Source organism: Gymnoscopelus microlampas (genome assembly GCF_963454915.1).
Source record: "Gymnoscopelus microlampas genome assembly, chromosome: 13".
In the NCBI taxonomy this organism is placed as follows: Eukaryota; Metazoa; Chordata; class Actinopteri; order Myctophiformes; family Myctophidae; genus Gymnoscopelus; species Gymnoscopelus microlampas.
Genome location: NC_139950.1, coordinates 20,557,598 through 20,580,217, shown reverse-complemented (window position 1 = coordinate 20,580,217; position 22,620 = coordinate 20,557,598). Strand labels below are relative to the sequence as shown.

Sequence of the window (22,620 nt, the reverse complement as noted above, 5' to 3'; positions counted from 1 at the left end):
TCCACAATTTTCTCCTACTCTTGTGTTTGCACTTCATCTGTTCCCTTGTGGGCCAAGTTAAGAAAGCGAGAACACATACGCTTCAGGTTAGGTTGCTTATAATGACTTGACTGTATGCACGTGTTACTTTAAAAACCTAGGTGGTGCAGTGCACAAGTCTTGTTTTGCAAAGCAGGATTCAATATGTTTCATTCTCTATTAAGAAACCTGATGTATAAATGTATTTGTTGAATGATTCCCAGAATGCCATTATCATGCTGCTGTCAATGTTGTGCGATATCAGTCGCCCCTGAGGAGGCATTGGTACAACTTGCCTTTTATAAATGTTTTTCTTTTGTATATATATATTTGTTTTGTGTGGTATGTGTGTGTGGTTTATTTGTCTGTCTTTCTAAATAAAAGTTGAACTGGTCTGATCTTAATCTTCTTTATGTACCCAAGCCTTTCAGTAATGTAGCACACTTTTTCTTTGTGATCTTGACAAGGCAAAATCCATTATCACCATCAAAAGATGCATATGAATCAAACTCGCATTAAAAGCAACAATAATGTACTACTAATACAGTAATAAATATAAAATTCCAAAGCTGAATGGAACGGAGCTCTGACCTTGAAAACAACCACAATATAATATGTGCCACACGACTTTGTCAAACACACTGGGTCTATTCATCTAACGCACATTAATTAAAATTCATAAGAACAGGCGTGGCGTCAAGGTCAAGACGAAGGGTTTTTCAAATGTGAGCGGTAAACGAACAGCCCTCCCCCCACCCACTACATGTCATTTCATTTCCAGACGTTACAGAACAGAGAGGTCCCCAACTGTAACAGCATGCTTGCCGTCCGGATGTTTTAGAGGACAGAGCTCATGCCTTTCGCAGGCCCCAATGCACTATGCGCAGGTGCCGAGCGTCTATGTGCGTTGATATGTGCGCGTGTCTACAAAGTACCTGTGTGTTTGTGTGTGTATGTGTGTGGGTGCGCATGCAGACGTGTGTGCACATGCCTGTGAGAGTGGGCAGAACGTGACACCCCTGAGGCCCCCCTGTGCCACCATCCGCTAAATTAAACCTCTCCACCCCTTCTCTTGCCTCTTTGAGATGGGGAGGAGGGGTTCCGGGCGGCCCCCGTCCTCGCACACAGCCAGCCCATGCCAGCCGGGGAGCTTTCATGAAACGCCACTCCCCAAAGCCCAGAGCAATTGGCCTGTTATTGTCCACTCATCCACTGCTCAGAGGGTGTGAGGAAGGTAAGGTAACGGGGGGTTGTCGAAAAGAGCCTTGAGCGCTACTGAAACCATCCCAGGTACTTTAATGTAGGGCTCTGTTGCACTTTTCCGTTTGATCACATTCCCAGCCTTTATTTTGCCCCGGGTGAGAGGGGAGGTAAAAAGGACAGAGGGGGTGATTACTGATATCAGCCACAGGGTTGATAAGTCTTATCAGCCCTGGGGGCTGATACGGCTGTAGCTGACCAATCAGTGCAAGCTAAAATTGCTACCGCGCCCACTGAACTCGCTGCAGAGGGAACTCAGCACGTCAAACATGGCCGGTTGCTGTGTTGATGCTATTTTAAAGGTGAATTTCGCCCAACATTTCTAGGATATCACATCATAAAAAAGGTAAGAAAAGCGTCGGCCGAAATTCTCCTTTAAGCCTAAGGGTATGTAATAAACAAATTGTTGTTGACCCCAGTAACCAGGCAACAACGACTGCCCAGGTAATAATAATCTATATTTATCAACAAAGGCTGTGTGAGCCCATATGCTGGATGATGCTTTGTGTCATGTCATGTCATTGTGCTGACATGTTTTTATGTAATGATGTGAAGCTTAGGCAGACAACTCAAAGCAGTGCCAACTCCTGATGATGGGATCAGTCACACACTTCATCTGATTGAGGCGGGCTATTTCATCCTCCCTGGCTGCATCTCAGGTCCTAAAATAAGTCGGTTATGTAAAGAAGGAAAGGACATCTACAGTATATGAAGGTAGATATGTTGCAACATTTGACAGCACTCAAATGATAATTTGAAGTTACAAAAAGAAAAAACAAAAAAGTAACAGAAAAAATATTTACACGAGTGTAGACAGTTGAACAACAATAATTGTTTATTCTTTGTGACCTCAAACTCCATGTGTATGAAAGCATGCAAATTTCAATATACACTGACATGTATAGATCTTTGAGCACTCATTTTATTGAGTGCTCCAATCAACTCCACAAGCTCTCACATTTTGCGACATATCTACCTTCATATTGATGTCCTTTACTTCTTTACATAACCATGTAGGAGTGAGGATAGAGGAGCTAGGACATAGCAAAATGAGGACCTCAGAAGCAGCCCCTGCTTACTGCTCATTCTGCTTGCTGCTGCTCTGCCATCTTGCTGCTCTGCCATCGTGCTGCTCTGCCATCTTGCTGCTCTGCCATCTTGCTGCTCTGCCAACTTGCTGCTCTGCCATCGTGCTGCTCTGCTTGCTGCTGCTCTGCTATCTTGCTGCTCTGCCATCTTGCTGCTCTCTGGCTGCCGCTGCTCTGCCATCTTGCTGCTCTGCTATGCTGCTGCTGCTTTGCACTTAGCTCTATGAAGTTTTTGCACTCCCACCACCACCCCAGCATCCACCTGTTGCTCTATTTCTATACGATTCCCTTAGGGGGGTCTTGCTATTAATTCCCTGTAATATCTATTTGTCATATCATTTATTTATTATAATATTCTCATGCTTACAGGGAATGAATGAATTGAGACTTGACACCAAAATAAATATGTTTGTTTCTATCCAAGAGTTGTCTAACTAAACTGCAATATTGCTCCAAAATACCGACTTTCAGCTTTCTCGAGTCCTATCATAAAATTAGTAAATTTACCCATTACCCATATCCATTAACTCACCAACTAACTAACAAACCAGGTGCATTTGGTGACGTATATACACACTCTGGGTTAAAATAACACGAAGGATTTTACTGTGTAATATCCTATTATATATTGTATATGGGCCCAGAAAAAACTGTAGTGTGACAGAAACTTTGACATTCTTCTGGCATAAAAAAAGACCCCAATCAGACCATCAACCAATGACAAAGTATAGAATGTTAACACCGATACTGTATATGCTCCTTAAATATACTACAGGTATTTACATTGCTAATATGTATTAATTTAATCAATACTAATAATGATTAATATTTTCCATATTTACCTAGAAAAATAATCATTGTGTAATTACTACTGTATACTATATATGATGCCAGCTAACGGGAGCACCTTCATTCATGTGTTTTCAGGTGCTGAAGCTACTCTCATACTTTGTACCACAGACAACTTCGTTGATAAATAAATGCGTATCTCTATTCACCACCTGGGTGCCAACTTTAAGGATAAGGTCAAGTTGAAAACCATCACTTTTACTGTACACAACTCTGTGTTAAGATCCAAATTGTGTCCTGTACAGCACACAGTAAAAACCCCAGTGTTAATTTGACCATTTTGTAAGAGAGTAGAGTGTGCAAATGGAAACCAAATGGATCGTACCCTCTCAGAGTTAAAATTAACACTGAAGACTTTATGGTGTACTTTAGCAGTGTGTTAAAGTGTGTGTGCGAGGGTGTGTGTGTGTGTGTGTGGGGTGGGGGGGGGGGGGGGGGGGGAGCTGTCAAGAGGGAGAATATGAATGTTGCTCAGGTAGGTGAAGAGTTATGAATGGTCCTCTCATATCAGTAACTGTAGTCCAGGAACCCAACCAGGACATCCGCGCTCACGGCCTTCTGACCAGCACCTCATTAATCACACTCCTACAGCTGACAAAGAGTAATTACCCTCTGAGAGACACACATACTACTACAGTAGACCCACGTGCACACGTAGCGCTGTGCTCACGCTAACTGTGCAGTATGTAATACACAGTATGTAACTATGTAGTATGCAAAGGTATGCAAGGCGGGATACGCGCATACAGTAGCGAATTTCATTTGCATAAACATGTTCATGGAGGGGGTAGTTGAGGCTATGCCTAAACTATACATGCACATACAAATACAATTACACACAAGCATGCGTGTGCACTTGTGGGGGCGCGCGCGCACACACACACACACACACACACACACACACAATTTCAAGGGTACACAGTAAAATCCAGAGTGTTCATTTGACTCAGACACCCTTACGGGTTCATTTTCCCATCAAACCAGAGTTAAATGAACACTCCGGATTTGACTGCATAAGTCCCAAAGCCTGTGAGGGGCGTGTTTCCAGAGGTGTTGGACAGGTCATGGAGCCCGCCTGCTTCAGGGAGAGTCGGTCTGTCTGGGAAATGATGGAACCCTCAACCTGTCCCCATTCATCAAGCCCACCACACATATTAATTATCACAAACCTTCAGAGATACAGCAGAGGACACAGTCCCAATCCACGCCCCCCCACACACACACACACACACCTCCGCCACACACACTCCTAAGCCTGATTTATACTCAGTTGCTCGCCATTGTCTCACACCCAAAAATTAGCGATCTATAAGCTCACAACGTGTCGTGTGAGCTTGCAGATCTGCTATTTTCATTTTCCGTGCAAGACACAATGTGCAACCAAGCATAGATCAGGCTATACACGGACTAGGCTATACTGGACTCTGTTATGCACACATATTCATATGCACACAGCGCAGGCAGGCACTCACACACACACTGGCCTCAAAACCCTACTCACAGTTTAAAATTCAGCCGTGGCAGTGGTACGATATTGATCTAAAGTGTAACTGACTGTGGCACGCCAAGTTAGGACTGTTTTTTTTTCTCCCCTTCGTTTTTTTTTACTCACAAAGTCCCAACCCAGCTTGACAGAAGAGCCTAATTTAAGGGCTTTTTTACAGGGAGCGACACAACCTACAGTACGTTCTCGCTTTGACCTGTGGGGTCGCACTGCGCTCCTCATGTAAATGACATTTGAAAGTTAAGGAACGTGTTTAAACGTGCCGCGGAGAAAAAAGTTGAACACACTGCAACTGTAACGCAGGCGGGGATGTGCATGAGACGAGCATGAGCACAAAAACTTCACATGATCGCGCCCAATAGGCTCTATGCACAGCAGCCATATTGGGAATGAATTGGGCCCCTTCCTTACTTCATTCACAGGTGTTACCATTTACCAATAATACTAATTAAGGCTCCGTTCCATTTAGTGTAGCACAGTGGTTGTCTTATTTTCAAGGACCCCCATAACTCTGAGAGTGTACAAATGGAACCAAATGGACCCTTATGGGTCCATTTGGTTCCATTTGTACACTCTCAGAGTTACACACCCACCATAAGGGGCCATTTGGGAACCAAAATGGAGTGTTTCTAGTGAGCCAACATGCACAATATCAGCACCCTGACCAGAATGGAACAGAGCCTTCATTAGTATCATTGGTAACACCTGTGAAGGAAGTAAGGAAGGGGCCCAATTCATTCCCAATATGGCTGCTGTGCATAGAGCCTATTGTCACTATGCCTGTCAGATTAACCACGCCTCCCTACCTGAATGCTCGCCTCTCATAGAAAATGAATTACTAGGCACATCAATTGCTCTGTGAAAAGCCCTTCATACTTCTTTGTCTTATGACGGTGCCGCTCTCAGAAAGTAACTTATTTTCGAGCAAAAAGGTGATGCATCATGTCAGCGCTTGCGACTTTCTTCAAAGCACTTTACAATGTGCATTACATTCACGCACCACCTAGGCACCAACTTGCTCATTGGTAGCAGTTACTGCAGACAGTTTCATTATTGGCGTGTCTAAATCAATAAATATGGCTGTCGAGATGTGATTGGTGAAGCAAACTTCACTCAAGTTATTTCAACGCTGTCACGGTCCGCTCCTCGGGCCGTGGACTTTATTATTTGGACCTTGAATGCCCTTATATTGTGTTGGACTCATAAGGGCTGTTCTTTAGGCCTGTTTAGGCTGTTCTTTATGTACTGCATTTGTATTGTAACTCTGTTGCCCTGGCCTTGGTTTTCCGTACTCTTGTTTTATAGTAATGTTTCCTGTCTGCCTTGTTTACTGTTTCCTGTCTTGTCTCACCTCCCTATAATTATTGTAAACCTAGTCACCTGTGATCCTTGCCTGTTAGCCTATCCTGTGTTGATTGTCTGTTGTGTTCACCTGCGTCCTGTTAATCCCCTGTCTATTTAAGTCCTGTGTTTGCTCCAGTTCCCTGTTGGTTCGTTGAATGTAGTTGTGTGAGTTAATGCCAGTGTTTGTCTCCTCTAATTGTTGCCTTGTATTACGTACCCCTAGCTTTCCCAGTCTAGTTTTCCCTTTACTCCTGTATTGTCTCGTTTATGTTCTGATTGTTCAACCGGTTACTGACTTTGCCTGTACAAGACTTCGTTTACTGCCTAGTCCTCCTGTTTAGTGTTAATAAACACTTTAATTTGAGCTACGCTGCCTCTGCCTCTCATCTTGCGCTTGGGTCCTACACCTCCTGCCTCGCACCGTGACAAACGCAAATAGGAGGAAGAGGCTAAATTCATTCATTCATTCTTGTCAGCCCGTTTGCTTCATTCATGAACTGGGGACTCCCACCCAGGTTCCACAGATAAATATTGTGAAAATAGCTGATGAGCTTGTAGATCAGCTATTTTCACAATGTTTGCCTCTTTCTTATATTATTTAACAATTTGGCAAATGTTTGACCAGTTACAGTATAGTTTGTTGAATACTTTTGATGCAATAATGGTCTTTTTTCTTTTCTTTCTTTCTTTTTAAAAAGATATTAAAAGGTATTAAAAAGGTCCTTAAATTGTCACACCTGGAGTTAATAGAATAGCCTTTAAAAGCGACCTCACCCAACGCAACCCACGGCTCTTGTTTTGACGTCAATAATATTATAGGTTCCATGGCGGCCAGCAACATTGAATAATAATATAAAGTGGATGCATTTATCCAACAGGAAAAAGTCCACGGCACATGGTTAGTCCTGCTGCCTGCCTCACATCAAAGGCAGTCAGTGCTGCGGCACAGATCAAAGTGTTGTTAATGAATGGTTTAAATAGGAGAACTGATGGTCACATTGAAGCACATTACAACACCAATTTCACCGGATTTGGATCGTGAGTCAGGCTATGGGCCTACTTTACAATTTGATCATTAAAAAAAAAAAACTTTTTTTTTTAACACCTACAAGTCCGGGCCCCTGGGCTGCAGCCCACCCTCGCCCAATGGTAAATACGGCCCTGTTGTTAAAGCACTATATTGTGATAGCAATCATTGCTATAGTGTTTGTTCAGTAACAGGAATCTCCCTGTCTCTCCAGCTCTTTGATAAACAGAAAATACATTTTCAGGTACATTTTCAAACTTTCAGCCAATCAGGAGAGAGCACCCATTTATCAGCTTATTTTTTATAGTGTTCCAGTTCCAATTTTGTCTGCTCCATTTCTCCAATTTCACTTGTTTAATCTGTATCCTGACTGAGTTCTCTATCCTGATTGGATAAAATTGGAATCCCGACCTGAAAATGATTTTTCTGTTTAATTAAGAGCTGGAGAGACATGGAGACTCAAATTACTGAACAAACACTTTCTAGCAATGAGTACTTTCAGAATATACAGCTATTTAACACTTATTTTAGCCACAGAAAATCACTTACCCTGCCTTTAAGACGAGCAAAATAGGGCCCTCAGTGTCACTGTGCATGCAAAGCAGTGGCACCAGAAGCTCCGCCCCTTCACTCATAGAAAATGAACGCAGAATGGAAGTGAACGGGAGACGAGTATTTAATTTGCGCACGTGTGACCGTACACTAAATTAGGTTTTACAGTAAGTTTGCTGCTCGGAGTCCACCCCACATACAAAGACACAGCGATTCCCCCCGAGCCTGTCCTTAATTGAGAAGAGATCATTAGCTTGAGTTGAGCTCTCTAATCTTTTTTTAAGCATTTCATAATAAGATGGAGACCAGCGTGTATCCGCCGAGAGACGCTTTTGAAGCCGCCGCGTCAAGATTAAAGTCCTCTAAATGACCCTCTTTTGGTCCTCCTTAGACAAGACATCCCTAGTTTAATCAGACACCCACAGTAAAACTCTCAGTGTTCATTTATACATTTGTAACTCAGAGAGTGTGCAAATGTAACTAAATGGGCCCTTGTGGGTCCATTTGGTTACATTAGTACACTCTCAAGAGTTAAATGAACACTCAGAATTTTGCTGTGCATCATCGTCCTCATCATCCCGTGTTTCCTGGACACCAGTCAGACAGGGAGTGCCGACTCTCCGAAACTGAGCGGCCAATTAGAACGGCTGCGGAAAAGATAAAAGTGTCATTATCACGCCGACCACAGACCATACGTCGCGCCAATTAATGAGGATGTCTGCAGCGCGCCATGCCGGGCAAAAAAGACCACTCCTCCTCCCTGGCTAAAACAAAGAGAGAGTGAACAAGGGGAACTAGTCAACGATCTGTGAAGTCGGTGACAGCCACAGACACTGCGACAGTTAATTGATCTTCATTACCTTAATTATGGCTGTGATGTGGAGCAGTGAGTGAAAAACGGGTCACACCCTCAAATGACTCGCTCTGAATGAACACCGTTAAGCTATCTGCTGACCTTGAAACTAGCCTGAAAGTAATGGCATAAGTGTGTGTACGCACGTGTGCCATTGTGTGTCTATCACTGTGTATGGGTAGAGTTGTACGGTGCCAGTTTTTATATTTGTAAGCCTATGCTGGTAGTAATGTTATTACAGCTTAGGATTGCACAAAAAAACAGCAGGCATGTAACCGCCATACATTGAAAAGACCCTGCAACCACTATCCTTGACTTCTGTTTACAGTGCAACAGATACTGTTAATTGCTTTTTGTGCGTACTGTTGGTTTGTAACAACATTAAGCGGCCCATAGAGGACCGAGCTGCTTCTTATACCCAACTGGACCAAAGTGGTTTGAACTGACCCGACATTGCCCTGCACTCTCACTAGTGGGGCTAACAATTAAAGTACAAGGGTTTATGTTGTCTATTCACTGAAGGAATAACACATATTATAGAGAACAAGGGAAAAGGAAATACAATAAAATACTATTATGAAAAAGCTACAGTGCCTTTGGTGGGAATGTTGGCCTATGGCTGGCACTAGAGGAAAGGCCATGGGGTTACCCTATGCAATCTGTCTATTGGATTATGAGCTCTTTTGTGCTCAGCAATTTGTGCTCAGAAATGTCAAGGCAATCCTTTTTGAGATCTATTGTATGCAAATGGAAGGTTAGGAAGGCCTAATGGAAAGGCCATCGGGTCACCAAAATCAGTAGGGTTGGTCCTCCGGGGCGCATTAATGCACTCAGCTAGCTTAATGACAATCCACCCATTAAATTGTAAGTTACAGTACAGTGTGTTGTGTGCAAGTGGAAGTTTTAGCCTGAGGCTGATGCTAGAGGAAAGGACGTGGGGTCACCGAAATCAGTAGGATTCATCCTCCGGGGAGCATGAAGGTGCAAAGTAGAATCTATGGCAAGCCAGCTGGTAGTTTTGTGATATCTTGTTTGGGACTAAAGTGCTGGATGAACGGACAGACGGATGAACTGATGGACCAAGATTAGCCATCCTTAGTGCCCTGGCGCTAGTGTGGCAAAACAAATCTGTGATGATGCCAAATTACTGTATGTCTGTAATGAATGAATTGTTCTTTCGTACTCTCAGTATTTATGCCCTTTGTGTTTTCTCTATGTCTACGTGAATGTATGCGTGTGATTGCGTGCGTGCGTCCGTCTGTCCGTCCGTCCGTCTGTCCGTACGTGTATGCATGTGCTGTACTAATATGTGTGTACATGCATCTAGAGTGTATGGCATAGAAGAGGCCAGGGTTTCACCACATAAAGGACAAAGGAGCTACATCACATCCAATTATTCTAGTGATTGAAGAGAGTGTAGCAATCACATAATCTCCTCATCTCTTCATCATTTTACTGGCACTTTGTTTTCCTGCGTCTTTATTCTTGCAAGACCTAACTGCACTGCTACTTCATCAAAGTCCAGCAATCACATGCAGGATTTTGTAGAATTGCAGGTGTGCGTGTGTGTGCGTGTGCGTGTGCGTGTGTGTGTGTGTGTGTGTGTGTGTGTGTGTGTGTGTGTGTGTGTGTGTGTGTGCGCACGCACGCGCCTTTTGTATGGTTGGCTGCACTGTCAGCATGCCTGCCTCTGCCCTTGTGCTTGAGTAAACACCATCTGAGTTGGCTGGCTGTGTATAATATCTGTCAGGAAAGCTGGCACCCTGCGATCCCTGGATCCTGACCTCTGTCCCCGAGGGAATGGCTGACGGGGGCCATTGCGGTGACATCGCTGGCCTCCCCTGTCGATCCGGCCCGGCAATATTCCTAACATTCCTTCTTCCACTCGGCGCACTGCTCAAAATGGCCTGTCCCCCCTGACCTATGTATGTAAATGTGAGATGGACTGCCTTATAGGATGCAACGAGTGGTTGTGGGGTTAGGGATAAACATGCACTACAGGGGGAAACCGGGTTCAACAATGTCTGTCACCGAGATTGATGGGCTGCTCGAAACTCGAGTCATCATCTTGTCAGCCCTCGCCAACCGTTTCTCCTGCTGAATTAATGGCTCCTTCAGACACAGAACTGTGTATCACAGTCCCTTTTACGTTAATCTCTTGGCAGTTGTGTTCTCAGATGAGCGATGGTTCCAGATCTTGCTATCTAAAAGCACATGCACATTTACATTTCACACATTCAGCTGTCCAAAAGGACACATGCGAGCTGTTGGTAGAAACACGTTGGTTTTGCTACTGCAGGGACCTCTCCGTCACAAATGTCCACTCTAGCCACTGGGCAGGCTACTGTGTTTTCATTCAGTTAACCCATTGAGTCGTTTTAAGATTTCTTTGGCTATTCAAAAATAGCAGATCTACAAGCTCATAGCGCGGCACCGAGTGCAGCGCTATGAGCTTGTAGATCTGGTATTTTTGAAAAATCGTGAACATTTTTGCAAATCTTTGAATATATATATATTTAAAGCGAACACATGTAACTCAAATCTTTGCTTCTGGGGGTCCCTGGGACCAAATAATTTAAGATGGGGGTCCGCGGCCAAATATCATTTTGGGGGTCCTTGACATGAAAAAGTTTGAGAACCACTGATGTAGCAACATAGGTTTTTTCAAAAAACTGTTCTAAAAACTTCTATTTTATAGAATCGGTCTTAGGTGTTAATGGGTTAAAGCTAGATGTACTTTTAGGTAATACTGTAGCTTTCACACAAATGGTGCACGCTGGGCAAGACCTAGCCGGTTGAGTGTCTAAATGGAAGTGCCGGAATTTGGCGGAAGTACCGTTCAAGGAAATGACGTTGACATCTGTTTACATTCTCCGTGAAAGTGTTGTGATTGGTCGAAAATTATGGTTTCCGGGGGAAATACTGTACGTGCGACGCAAGTCACGCCCCTATACTCTCTGCATTAGGCCGTTACCAGGCTTTTCTCTTTGCAGATGAGTAAGGCTGGGAGCGAGGCTACAAATGGTGTTGATTGTACTGTATGGCAGCGATTCTCAAAGTGGGGTCCGGGGACCCCCAGGGTCCTTGAGGCGGTTCCAGGGGGTCCCCATTCAAATGACTGATAGTTAGGAATAGGAACAAAATGAACCCTTATGTGTCTGTAACTCAGAGAGTGTACAAATGAAAGCAAATGGACCCTCACGGGTCCATTTGGTTCAATTTGTACACTCACAGAGTTAAATCAACACTAATGAAAATGGTATCAACTGGGGGTCCTTGAAGTTAAAAAGTTTGGGAATCACAAACCACAGCTGTACTTCCATAAAAATCCTCTCTTTGGTGGTCCCTGGCATTCTTTTTTTTCCAAATGGGGGTCCGTGGGCTAATAAGTGTCAATTTGGGGGTCATTGACATGAAAAAGTTTGAGAACCACTGCTGTATGGTTCTTCTCCTGAAGGCTCCAATCATTAAAGGCATATCACCAAATAGATAGCGGTAAAGAGGTGCACGCACATCCAAACATTTCGACGGGTGCTGGATCAAACTAGATAAACTGTGAACATATCACCAAATAGAGCCATCCATCCAGTATGCTGAAAAATCTTACATTTTGGACTTCAGATCAAGCTTGGCTCAGTCTACTGTGCAGTAGTGCTTGTCAAAACTGGTGTCACGACGAATTTTCATGTGAAAGACAAGTATTGGTGCTGTTAGCATAGCCCATGTGTAAATGACAGTTGAGTTACAGGGGGTTACCTGTTTGCTACTCACCAAGCATCAAACTGGAAAGCACAGCACTGTCTAACAATGCAGTGATGCAGAAGAGATAGCAATGCAGTTCAACTGCCAATAAGTATAGTATAGCATAGAATCTAGGCTACACTATTAATTGGAGTCTAAGCTGTAGAATGAAGCATACACCTTATTCTCTCTCCAATTAAATGGAGTAGCCAAACAAAGGCAAGGTGTTGTTAAACCAAACCTAATTGAGTTTGGCTGCATGGGCAAGAGAATAGGTAATTGGTTATTAAATCTAATGAGATATGTTGTTGATTCATTTACAGTCCTTTATCATATCACATTTATGTTAAATCTATCTGTAGGCTGAAGAAGAGGCGGGTGTAATTTATTTCATCTAGAAATGTGCAAATGAACCGTGCACTTCCCAGGGCAATTATACTTTCATATTAACAAGTGTGTGCCGTGATATATTGGAATTGCAACTGTATATATTTTAGTCACTTAAAGTGAGAGGATCTACTGTGTGTGTGTGTGTGTGTGTGTGTGTGTGTGTGTGTGTGTGTGTGTGTGTGTGTGTGTGTGTGTGTGTGTGTGTGTGAGAGGGAGAGAGACACTACACCCTCTGCACCCCACCCACCTTGTGCTAACTAGTGTGCTATAATTAAAATTGTTATGTTTGCACCCGTATCGCACTCCTGTTCACTCGCAGTGACAACACATTATTGCCTTATTGGAATCATACAAAATAGTTTTCAGGTTTTCCCTACTGAGGTGTTTGAACACCCTGGCTAAATCCGTCCAGTCACCTTTAAGGACAAGGTCTCTGCGGTAATTCACCACCCAGATTCATAAGCACACACACTCTGGAGGCATGACTTTGTAACAAATCCCACCTCACAGTACAAAAACACTGATCATCAGATTGCTGTTGCACTCGTTGGCTGCCATGGCCCGGTGCATGCTTCCTCCCATGTCTCTCCCTGTCTTTATTCTTTCTCTTTTCTTGTTTCTCTCTCTCACTTGTCTCCAGGGGAGGAAGAGTTTTCTAGGATCAAGTGAAGAGGAGTTTTTGTAATGACTTTAGGGGCTTGCTGGCAGGAACTTCCTGCTGTAAACTCTTTACTTCTGTTCTTGCTCGGTATAGACCGGGGTGTAATATTCTATATACAGCCAATATTGAATGAGGTGTAATTGAAAAGGACACTCAGAAGGGAAGGTAGGGGATTTAAGTTCAGCACTGAGCCATCTGCCTCAGTTGAACTGTGAATGAACTGCTCACCACCACAATGTGACTGAAAAGCTCAAATTCATACATAAAAAGGTAATTTCAGGTGAGAAAGTGGCCATCATTTTCACTTGCTGTTGGAAATAGTATTTGTAGCGATGTCAAACTGGCGTCAAGCATTTTCCCATTGATGTCTTTTTTTATTGTATTTTGTATTGCATTTTCTCCATTAAATTATTACAGAACTGAATAATGGAGACAATGTTGGCTAAACATCATTGCGTGGTTAAGAAGTAATGGACGTTTGAATTTCGTTCCTAAATCAATCTTTTCTCAGGGGAAATTTTTCGGCTAGACTTTTAGAATCAATCTAAGCTTTAAAATGCATTGAAATGCAGTGATAATGTGTAACTTCCACAAAACAAACTACTTAATGATATTTAGTGTGTTGGATTACCTATTATAACTCAAGTTGATTGTCAAACCGGAATTCTTGAAAATTAAACAAACCACAGTATATGCTTTGGAAAATGGTCTGCAGTAATATGAAGTAAACCCTGAGTTGTCATAGTCAGTGTACTACAAAAGCCAGACCACTGTGTGGTCCTTTGGAAGATATACTGTTAAGTGTTATTGCTGTCGGTGTTCATGGACAACAGGTGAATTAACAGAGGTGTATTCTACCTTGGTTTTGTCATAGAGACCATGGTTGTCCAGCAGCATGCGTCTCTCAAGTCTAGCAAACCTCCTCAGGTCTCTCTCGAACTGCTGCGGGGGGAACAGAATCAATAGTCTGAAATCAAATCTCTTTTTTCACTTGTCTGTTTCAGTGGCATTGAGCAGAAACACAGTCTTTAATGTATTTGTTCCTCTTGGATGTACCTTATGACAATGTCACAAGCCCGAGTTGGATTCTGTGACCAGATTGTATCGATTCTCTTCATTCTTTTCTACATTTTATGTTGTTGTATACTTGTATATTATTTTCTGTGCCGTGTTAATGCATATGGATTGTCATTTTATATGGATGGGTTGTATTATTTATCAAAGATGCATGTCTCCTATTAACCTGACTGCAAAGCAAATTTCACTTTGGATGACAGTGTATTTTTACCATGACCTTGTCTCTCCACTACCAGTCCTAGTCCCAATATATTTATACTGATCTAATTTGAATTTAAAGGCGATTCCAATAAACGTGAATCTGTACAATTTTAAAAAGTTGTTACACAGGAAGAAATGCTGTAACTCAAGTACTTTTAAGCATAAAGACACACTCCACACAAATAGTTTAGTCTAAAATCTAATCTGTAATAATCCCTAATGTGCATTGCACATATGATATGAGCTTCCTCAGTACTTTATTGATTATTTGCATCTACATTCACTCTTACTCCACCACTATTTTAAAGAAATAATGTACTTTTTACTGCCATGCTCCCTTCAAGTGCTCGTTACACTGGCATTCTAAGCCAATGAAAAAATGAGTTTCCTTTGAAAAGAAAACAGTGTGCAAGCTCTTAATGCTGCCAATATATTCAGCCCTGTCAGCACATTGTTGCTACCAAGGAAGATGGCAGCAGCAGATGCGGCTCTCCCTGCCAGCAACAATCATCACCCATGGCCATATCTAAGGGGGATATATGTTCGAATTCATTGAAATGAAGGGAGATTTTTATTGGCTGAAATGTCTTATTTGTCTGCTGTGGGTGAATGAAACTTTAGCATTCAAAAATATGCCCTGCAAATTTAATGAATTCATCAAAACTGTATTTTTGTTCATTTGAACACTTGCATCTGTAAGATTGTACCATACCTCATTTACTCCAACTTCCAGTACATAAGCACATTTAATATCAGATCATTAGTTTTGATGTATTTTATGTAGTAGTACTTTTTTCACTTTCACCAGTGCTATTTTCTATAGTAAGACATTTCAACTTTTACTCAAGTATGGCTTGCAGGTACTTTTTCCATCACTGCAATCCTCTGCATTAAGAGAGAAAGTGGTTTATGTTGAGCTGTCACTGCAGTGTGAGCCAAAGGGATTTCTTTGGATGTAACCTGCATTTAGCAATAAGCCGTTTTCTATGCTGGTTGTGATTTAATTTGTTGCTTTTACACCACACTGTGTTCAGTGTGACATCATTGCAGTGGTGGAAAAAGTACTCAAATGTTTTACTTAAGTAAAAGTATCAATACTGCAATGTAGAAGTACTACTGTTACAATTAAAAGTCCAGAATTAAAAATTTACTTGAGTAAAAGTACAAAAGTATTGGCATCAAAATGTACTTAAAGTACCAAAATGAAAAGTACCAAAATGTTTGAAAATAGCAGATCTACAAACTCACAACCACGTTGTGAGCTTGTAGATCGGCTATTTTCAAATAGCCTAGGTATTAAATAGGGCTTAAGTGGTTAATGTATGTTTTACAATGTAATAACTTATATCTACAAAGTAACTAAAATAATTGTAGTGGAGTAAAAGTACAATATTTGCCGCCGAGATGTAGTGAAGTAGAAGTAAAAGTATAGACAACTGGAAATACTCCAGTAAAGTAAAAGTACCTCAAAATTGTACTTAAGTACAGTACTTGAGTAAATGTACTTAGTTACTTTCCACCACTGCACCATTGTAAAACTCTCTTACCCTGGAGCCGGTCCAGCCCAGGAGGGCAAAGGCGTAGCGGTCTTTAGGCGGTGACACCAGGTCCACTCGCACCGCCCTCCACCCCCTGCTGTCCCCTTCCTCCCTCTGGACGCCCCCCTCCACCTGGCTCCCGTCCAGCCGCAGGATGAGGAAGCACTTGGAGAAGTGGTCCATGGCCTCGAACGTGTGACAGGGCAGCATGTTCGCGTCAAAGGTGGAGGCCTGGTGGTCACAGTACAGCAGAATGCCCTGGTGGTGGAGGAAATGGAACACACACCTGATTGAACCTCCATGAAACTAGAATACATCTCTGGTTTAATTGCTGTCACCTGTTGTGTTGTTCACAGCTATTGTTGTAGCTTTTGTATTAACCTACATTTCATGGTCTACTGTTCACAATATAAGTCACAGATCTCACCCCCCCCGTCTTGTTTCCCCCTCTATGAATTACACACCCATGACCATTACATTTACAGTTAATACATTTTACAAGGTACTATAAAGAGGTAAGATAAGAGTTTAATGTCCCCAAGGGGCAATTTGCTTTACAGACAGTAATCCAACACAATAAATCATACACAAACACAGTACAAAGATCCACACACCGCACATTGTCACAATGAATCATGGGGGTGAATAATGAGACACTCGATGACATCCAAGGTAGTTTGTTGAAAAAAGAAAAATAGCAGATGGAACAAAGGAACACAAACACAAACTGTAACTACTATTATTGCTACCTTTGGGGACACGTGACCTCCAGTGTTGCCAGATTCTGTGAGAGAAACAAGCAACCAGGTCAACGAAAACCAGCCCAAAATCAGCGACTATGGGCTACATGAGCATTTTAACATATACATCGCGATGCGACGCGTTGTGAGCTTGTAGATCGGCTATTTTCAAATAAAATCTCGCGGGGAAATTATAATAAGCAGATCTGGCAACCCTGGTAACCTCTGCCCTGATACGCATCTGGAACTCAACATGTTGAGGATCTTGTATGGGGGTCCCTGGCACAATATATTTTCAGATCGAAGTCAGTGGACAAATACTGTGCATATCACTTTGGGGGTCCTTGTCATGAAAATGTTTGAGAACCACTGGTTTAAACATTAGGAAGCAAAACGACACTTTAGAAACAAGCCCCAAGAAAACACAATCAACCACTACCAATATTTATTATTTACAAGAGACTTTACAGAAAAAACAAGCCTTAAGTCTCTTATAATGATAATGTCACTGCCAAGTCGGACTTGGCAGTGTTATTGGCAGTCGCTCACCCTTAATCACACGGTGAAACGGCAAGGGGGAGGGGCCTCCTACTAAAATCAACAAACACAGCCTCACAACTTGAGCCATACATGATTGTACATGAACATAGACCATCTTCCTTCAATTGTACAAGATTTTGCATTTGTTTACATTTTCTGCATAACGTACATGGCTACTTGAGTCAATGTTGGACTCAACATCACTGCACCGTCATTCGAATTTCATTTGTGAATCAATCTTTTCCCCAGAGACTTTTCAAATCAATCTGTGCTTTAAAATGTTTTAGTTTTTTAAACAGCAATAATGTAACTTTGTACAATGATGTTGTGTGTTGGATCAAGTACCTCAAGCAAGTTTAAAGGATCTACACCATGAATTAAAAAAAATAAAATAATATTTAATATCATATTGTTTATGTCCCTCAAACGCTTTTCAAAAGGTTTGAGCCTAAATCAAGCCTCAGATACTCATTCCAACTAACTTCTCTCTGGCTTATAAAGCACTTTCACCTGCAATACCACATTGTCCTGTTTGGCACAGGGCTCTATTGAGCCAGTTTGTATGCATGTTATCTCCTGGTTCTGTGTGGAAAAGTAGAAAGAAAAAAAAGAAGAAAAACGGGAGGTATTGTACCCTGACGTGACGTCAAGGTGCAAATCAGTTTGGCCTGTTTTGAGACAAATTTACAGAAAACCCCAGATTTGCTGTGAAAGCCTGAGTGCTCAAACTGGGGTATTTTTGGGGAAGAGAGGTAGGGGAGACCAAAAACACACAAAAAAGAAGAAAAAGTTAAAATTCATGGTGTAGTCCCTCTAAGTTGATTCTTATAGCATAGTGAGAAATGGAATCCAATGTCTCCCTCAAAAAACAAACAAACCTCTGTATGCTTTGGAAAATGATCTGCTGGCCATTTCAAGTACTCTATCTATACTGTGAGTCATATTCAGTGGGCTGAACATGCCGGATCACTAGAATGGTCCTTTAAAAGGCACTACTCCCCCACTCCCCAAAATGGAGGGCTTGCTATGGGTCTTTGTTTTTGTGTTGTACAGTATTTCCTGTAATGTGCTAATATAACCATTAACTCTGAGAGTGTACAGATGCAACCTCTGGGTAACGCAGTTGTACTGTACATTCTCAGAGTTAAATTAAAGGGATAGTTCACCCAAAATAATATTTTTTTTCTATCGATTAGTCGTCACCCCATGAAGACTTGAAATCATGGATATTTTTTAGTTTTTGCTGCATTCCTAAGTGAATAATTTGATGACCAGTGGATCGGTAGGCAGTGTTTCCGGTAGGAGACACAAAGGAGACTCTTTGTGTCTCCTACCGGAACCGCTGCCACAATGCGACGAAAAAAGTAAATATATCCATGAATTCAAGTCTCCATGGGGTGACTAATCGATAGAAAAGAAGTCATTTGAGCTAAAAAGCATCATTTTACACTTTGGCTATTCAAAAATAGCAGATATACAAGCTCATATGAGCTTGTAGATCTCCTATTTTTGAAAATTAGTGAAAACTTCATGTGCAAACCTTTGAATATATATATATTTTTAAGCGAACATTTGTAACTCAAATCTTTGCTTCTGGGGGTCCCTGGAACAACAAATTTTGAGATGGAGGTCGGCGGCCAAATACATATAATGTTGGGGGTCCTGACATGAAAACATTTGAGCACCACTGATATAGAAACATACGTTTTTCAGAAAACTGTTGGGATTTAGAAGACTCTGCTTTGTGGAATCTGCTTCAGGTCTTAATGGGTTAAGATTTTACTGTGTACCAAAGAGGTCATCCATGTGATGGGGATGAGATGGGCCACTGTGTGAACATCTGCTCCGACTTGTCATCAGTCTAATTTCAGCCCGGTAGGGTTGAGAGTGTACTGGGGAGTGTAAAGAGCCAACTGTGAGACAGCCCTCTGCTCGGCCACAGTAGGAGGCTAAAACCCATTCCCTGGTAAATGGGCTCTAGTCTGTTAGCTAATGGAAGTCGCTGCCGAGTAATACATCACTGTGTTCAAGAGAGAAAAGAAGAGGGGGAAACACTGATGAGAACAAAGGATGTGTGTGGAAAAGCGACAGAGCAGAGGAGAGGTGCAGGGAAAGGAGATAAAGTGCAAGAGTGCGAGAGAATAAGAGGATGTGTAAAAAAGTAAAAGATGAGAGGAGGAGAGGAGAGGGAGTAAAAATAAATTGATGGAAGAGAGACGGGGCGAGAGAGATGGACAAAGAGAGACAGGGAAGGAGAGAGGGAAAGAGAGGGAAAGAGAGAGAGTGCAGAGAAACTAAGGATTGATTTCCTCTGGGCTTTGCCCTGGCTGATTATGCCTAACCCCAATGCAGGAGGGGGGCAAGGGACGATTAACATTACAAATTGTCAATTTAATTCCGGCAGCCAATGTAATTGTTGTGCTACTGCACTCCTCTCTGTGGCCATAAATCTGCCCTCTCTCTCCTTAAAGAGCAATAATTGGGAGAAGAAGTGCAGCAACCGAACGGTCCTCCCCGCCGAGCCAATGACTGAGGTTAATCGCGAAACATTAAACAGCTTGTCACAGGCACGGCCGGTATAGCCTGGCCCTGTTGTACCCACCGACCGGCCCCCCGTCGGACCGCCCAATTGTGCTCCGCCACACACTCCATGAATGGAGGACAGCGCTACCCAGAAGGCATTATCAGAGGAAGTGCCGACAGAAGTCATTCATTAATTGACAGGAAGCCGCCTTGAGTGACACATGGGGACAAGATCGGGTTCCCACCCAAGCCCTCGCTTTTTTAGCCTGCAATTATCCTCCGGGGTTAGTCGGGTTAGAACGACGGCGCCGAGGCTAAAATCTCTGATGTCTCCACCATCTCCTTTGCTGTGCCACCCATGGGAGACTCTCTATCTACAATTACAGATAACCACTCACCTTCTAATGGAGTAGGCGGGGAGGGGGAGGGTGGGGGGGTTCTTAAAGTCCCCCTTTACTTTCAGTAATGGTTTAGCTAAAGGCACTGACAGCTCCAACTTAGACGATGAGGCCAGAATGACAGCATAAAAGGGATTTAAGGACTGACTAATCTGAAATTAAAATCCCCCCGAGCCATACTTAAAGACAAGTTGTGGGAGAATGTTTTTCAGTCCGTCTTGTACATAAGGCCCTAAATGAGGGGGCGCTTATTATACTGTCAAGATATTTTTGTCCCATCCTGTCTGCATATTTCCTTTAGCCTTGAAATCTCACAGATGCCTTGAGAGAAAAGGATTAATGAGTTATAGCGACAGTTGCACAGACCATTAAGTGTCTGCATGCGGATGCCCTTCACTGGGTGAGGCCTGCGGGCCGTTTTGTGCACGCACACGCATGCACACACACACACACACACGCAGAAACACGCTCAAGCAGGCACACATACAGTCACGCTGTTCTGTCTCTCTCTCTCTGCATCATCTTTCTTCACGTCCCTCTCTCCAGCTCCATATTTTTGCTCACTCTGACACACATCCACCGGCAAAATCCCCTGTTAAAAAACAGGATGTCATGAAGTTCCTGTCTCAGCGCCGCCGGGGGCTGTTTAGCCCAATAGCACTCTATAATCATTCACCACGCAGTAGGTATAATGTCAGTGAGCATCTGAGAGGAAGCCTGTTCCACCAGAGCTGTTTACAGAGGGAATTACAGAGGGAGGGGGACAACAGCGAAGATAATCTTTCTCCCAAAGCTTTGCCTAGCAGTGGGCAATAGGAAAAAAGGCTAGTGAATGCTAATTTGGCAAATGCAATCTAAAAGCTTAGCCGTTTTAATTTACATACATTTGATTACAAACTTTGGTCTTTTTTTGCGAGAGTGGAAACCGGCACACAGGGCTCCTGCCACCAACTTAATGGCCATCTGCTCGTGGCGCAACAAGCATGATGTTGGCATTCGCTGACGCAAGGCACTGTGATCTGATGTCACAATCCCACCGACTCAGACTTCAAAACTCTGCCTTCAAGTCTCAGATTAGCGTGTGTTAGCGAGGCGTGATTGAACACTTCTTTCACTTTGATTCAGAGCTTTGCCAGCCTGAACCGCACTGATTGCAGAAATTAAAGCAAGGGGCCGTGTGGGAGTGGGAGAGTGGGAGAGTGTGTGTGTGTGTGTGTGTGTGTGTGTGTGTGTGTGTGTGTGTGTGTGTGTGTGTGTGTGTGTGTGTGTGTGTGTGTGTGTGTGTGCGGAGACATTATGCTCGTGCGTGAGTCCTTTCAATGTCAGTCAAAGTAACCATCACACGACCAGAGTCTTCTAAGCGTTTTCTTACTAATTTCCTCATTTCAACTCGAACTCTCATATCTCTTGACCATGCTGGCTCAGGGACAATAAAGCTGAACTTGAATAGCGTCATTACAGCCGTGTAGTAGCAATTCATTCCGTGCTCCATCTTCAGAGAACAGTCGTACAGTACATACAGTACGCAGAGACAGAGATGATAGATGGAAAGGGGTTGAAACGTGGCCCTCTCAATCTCTCGCCCCGTCGCCATTACCAGGGCAAAGCTGAATCTCATCTGTCTACCACAGAAGCGGGTGCCTGACCTTGCCTCTGCCCCCAAGTTATGCTTTCCGAATCAGCGGGAGGGGGGGAAAAAAATGATGAACCCGTTTTTACAAGGACGTTTTCTAGATGGATGTATTTTTACCACCCCTTAGGCTAACAGAGGAGTGGGGATGAGAGTAAAGGGGGATGGAGGGGGGTGCAAGCCATGATATTAGGCCTGAGTGAAGACACGAACAGGCCCGGGGGGCTCAATTGCAGATGACAAGGTTACGCGACTTAGAGTCAACCTTTGCTACCTCTACTTAATCACTGTCTCTTGTGCTCCTCTCCCTGCGGGCTGGTCCCATTCCGTCCCCCACTACACCCAAACCCCCCCCCCCAGACACCCACCCACCCACAACCACCCTCCTCTGTGTAAAGGGAGCTTCTGGACACAATGCAACTTTCCGTTTCTTTCACAGTAGTAAGAATAGCTGATCTACAAACTCATAATGCGCCGCATCGCAATGTTAAGTTCACTTTTAATTGTGACGGTTTAGTACATCCCGTTTCACTGCAGTGTTTCCCCCAGCCAGAAGCTGAAGGTGTGGGGGAGGACTGCGCTCCAAAAACTATTTTGGGTTCTCAAACTGCATATTTATGCTCAAACACAAAGTCTTATATCTTATATATAGTACATGTGCACAGTAATAATCTGTATAGTTTACA

At 43.1% G+C, this 22,620-nt stretch overlaps 1 protein-coding gene across 1 annotated transcript in view; it reads right to left on the bottom strand.

Moving 5' to 3' along the window:
• dntt (deoxynucleotidyltransferase, terminal) overlaps positions 1–22,620 on the bottom strand; it is a gene marked incomplete at both ends in the record, with an annotated part of 93,923 nt that overhangs the window by 14,929 nt on the left and 56,374 nt on the right. Inside the window, 2 exons of the mRNA XM_084076433.1 lie at positions 14,146–14,229; positions 16,113–16,361. Of these exons, the coding sequence (XP_083932559.1) occupies positions 14,146–14,229; positions 16,113–16,361 (333 nt within the window). The remainder of the gene's footprint in view (positions 1–14,145; positions 14,230–16,112; positions 16,362–22,620) is intronic.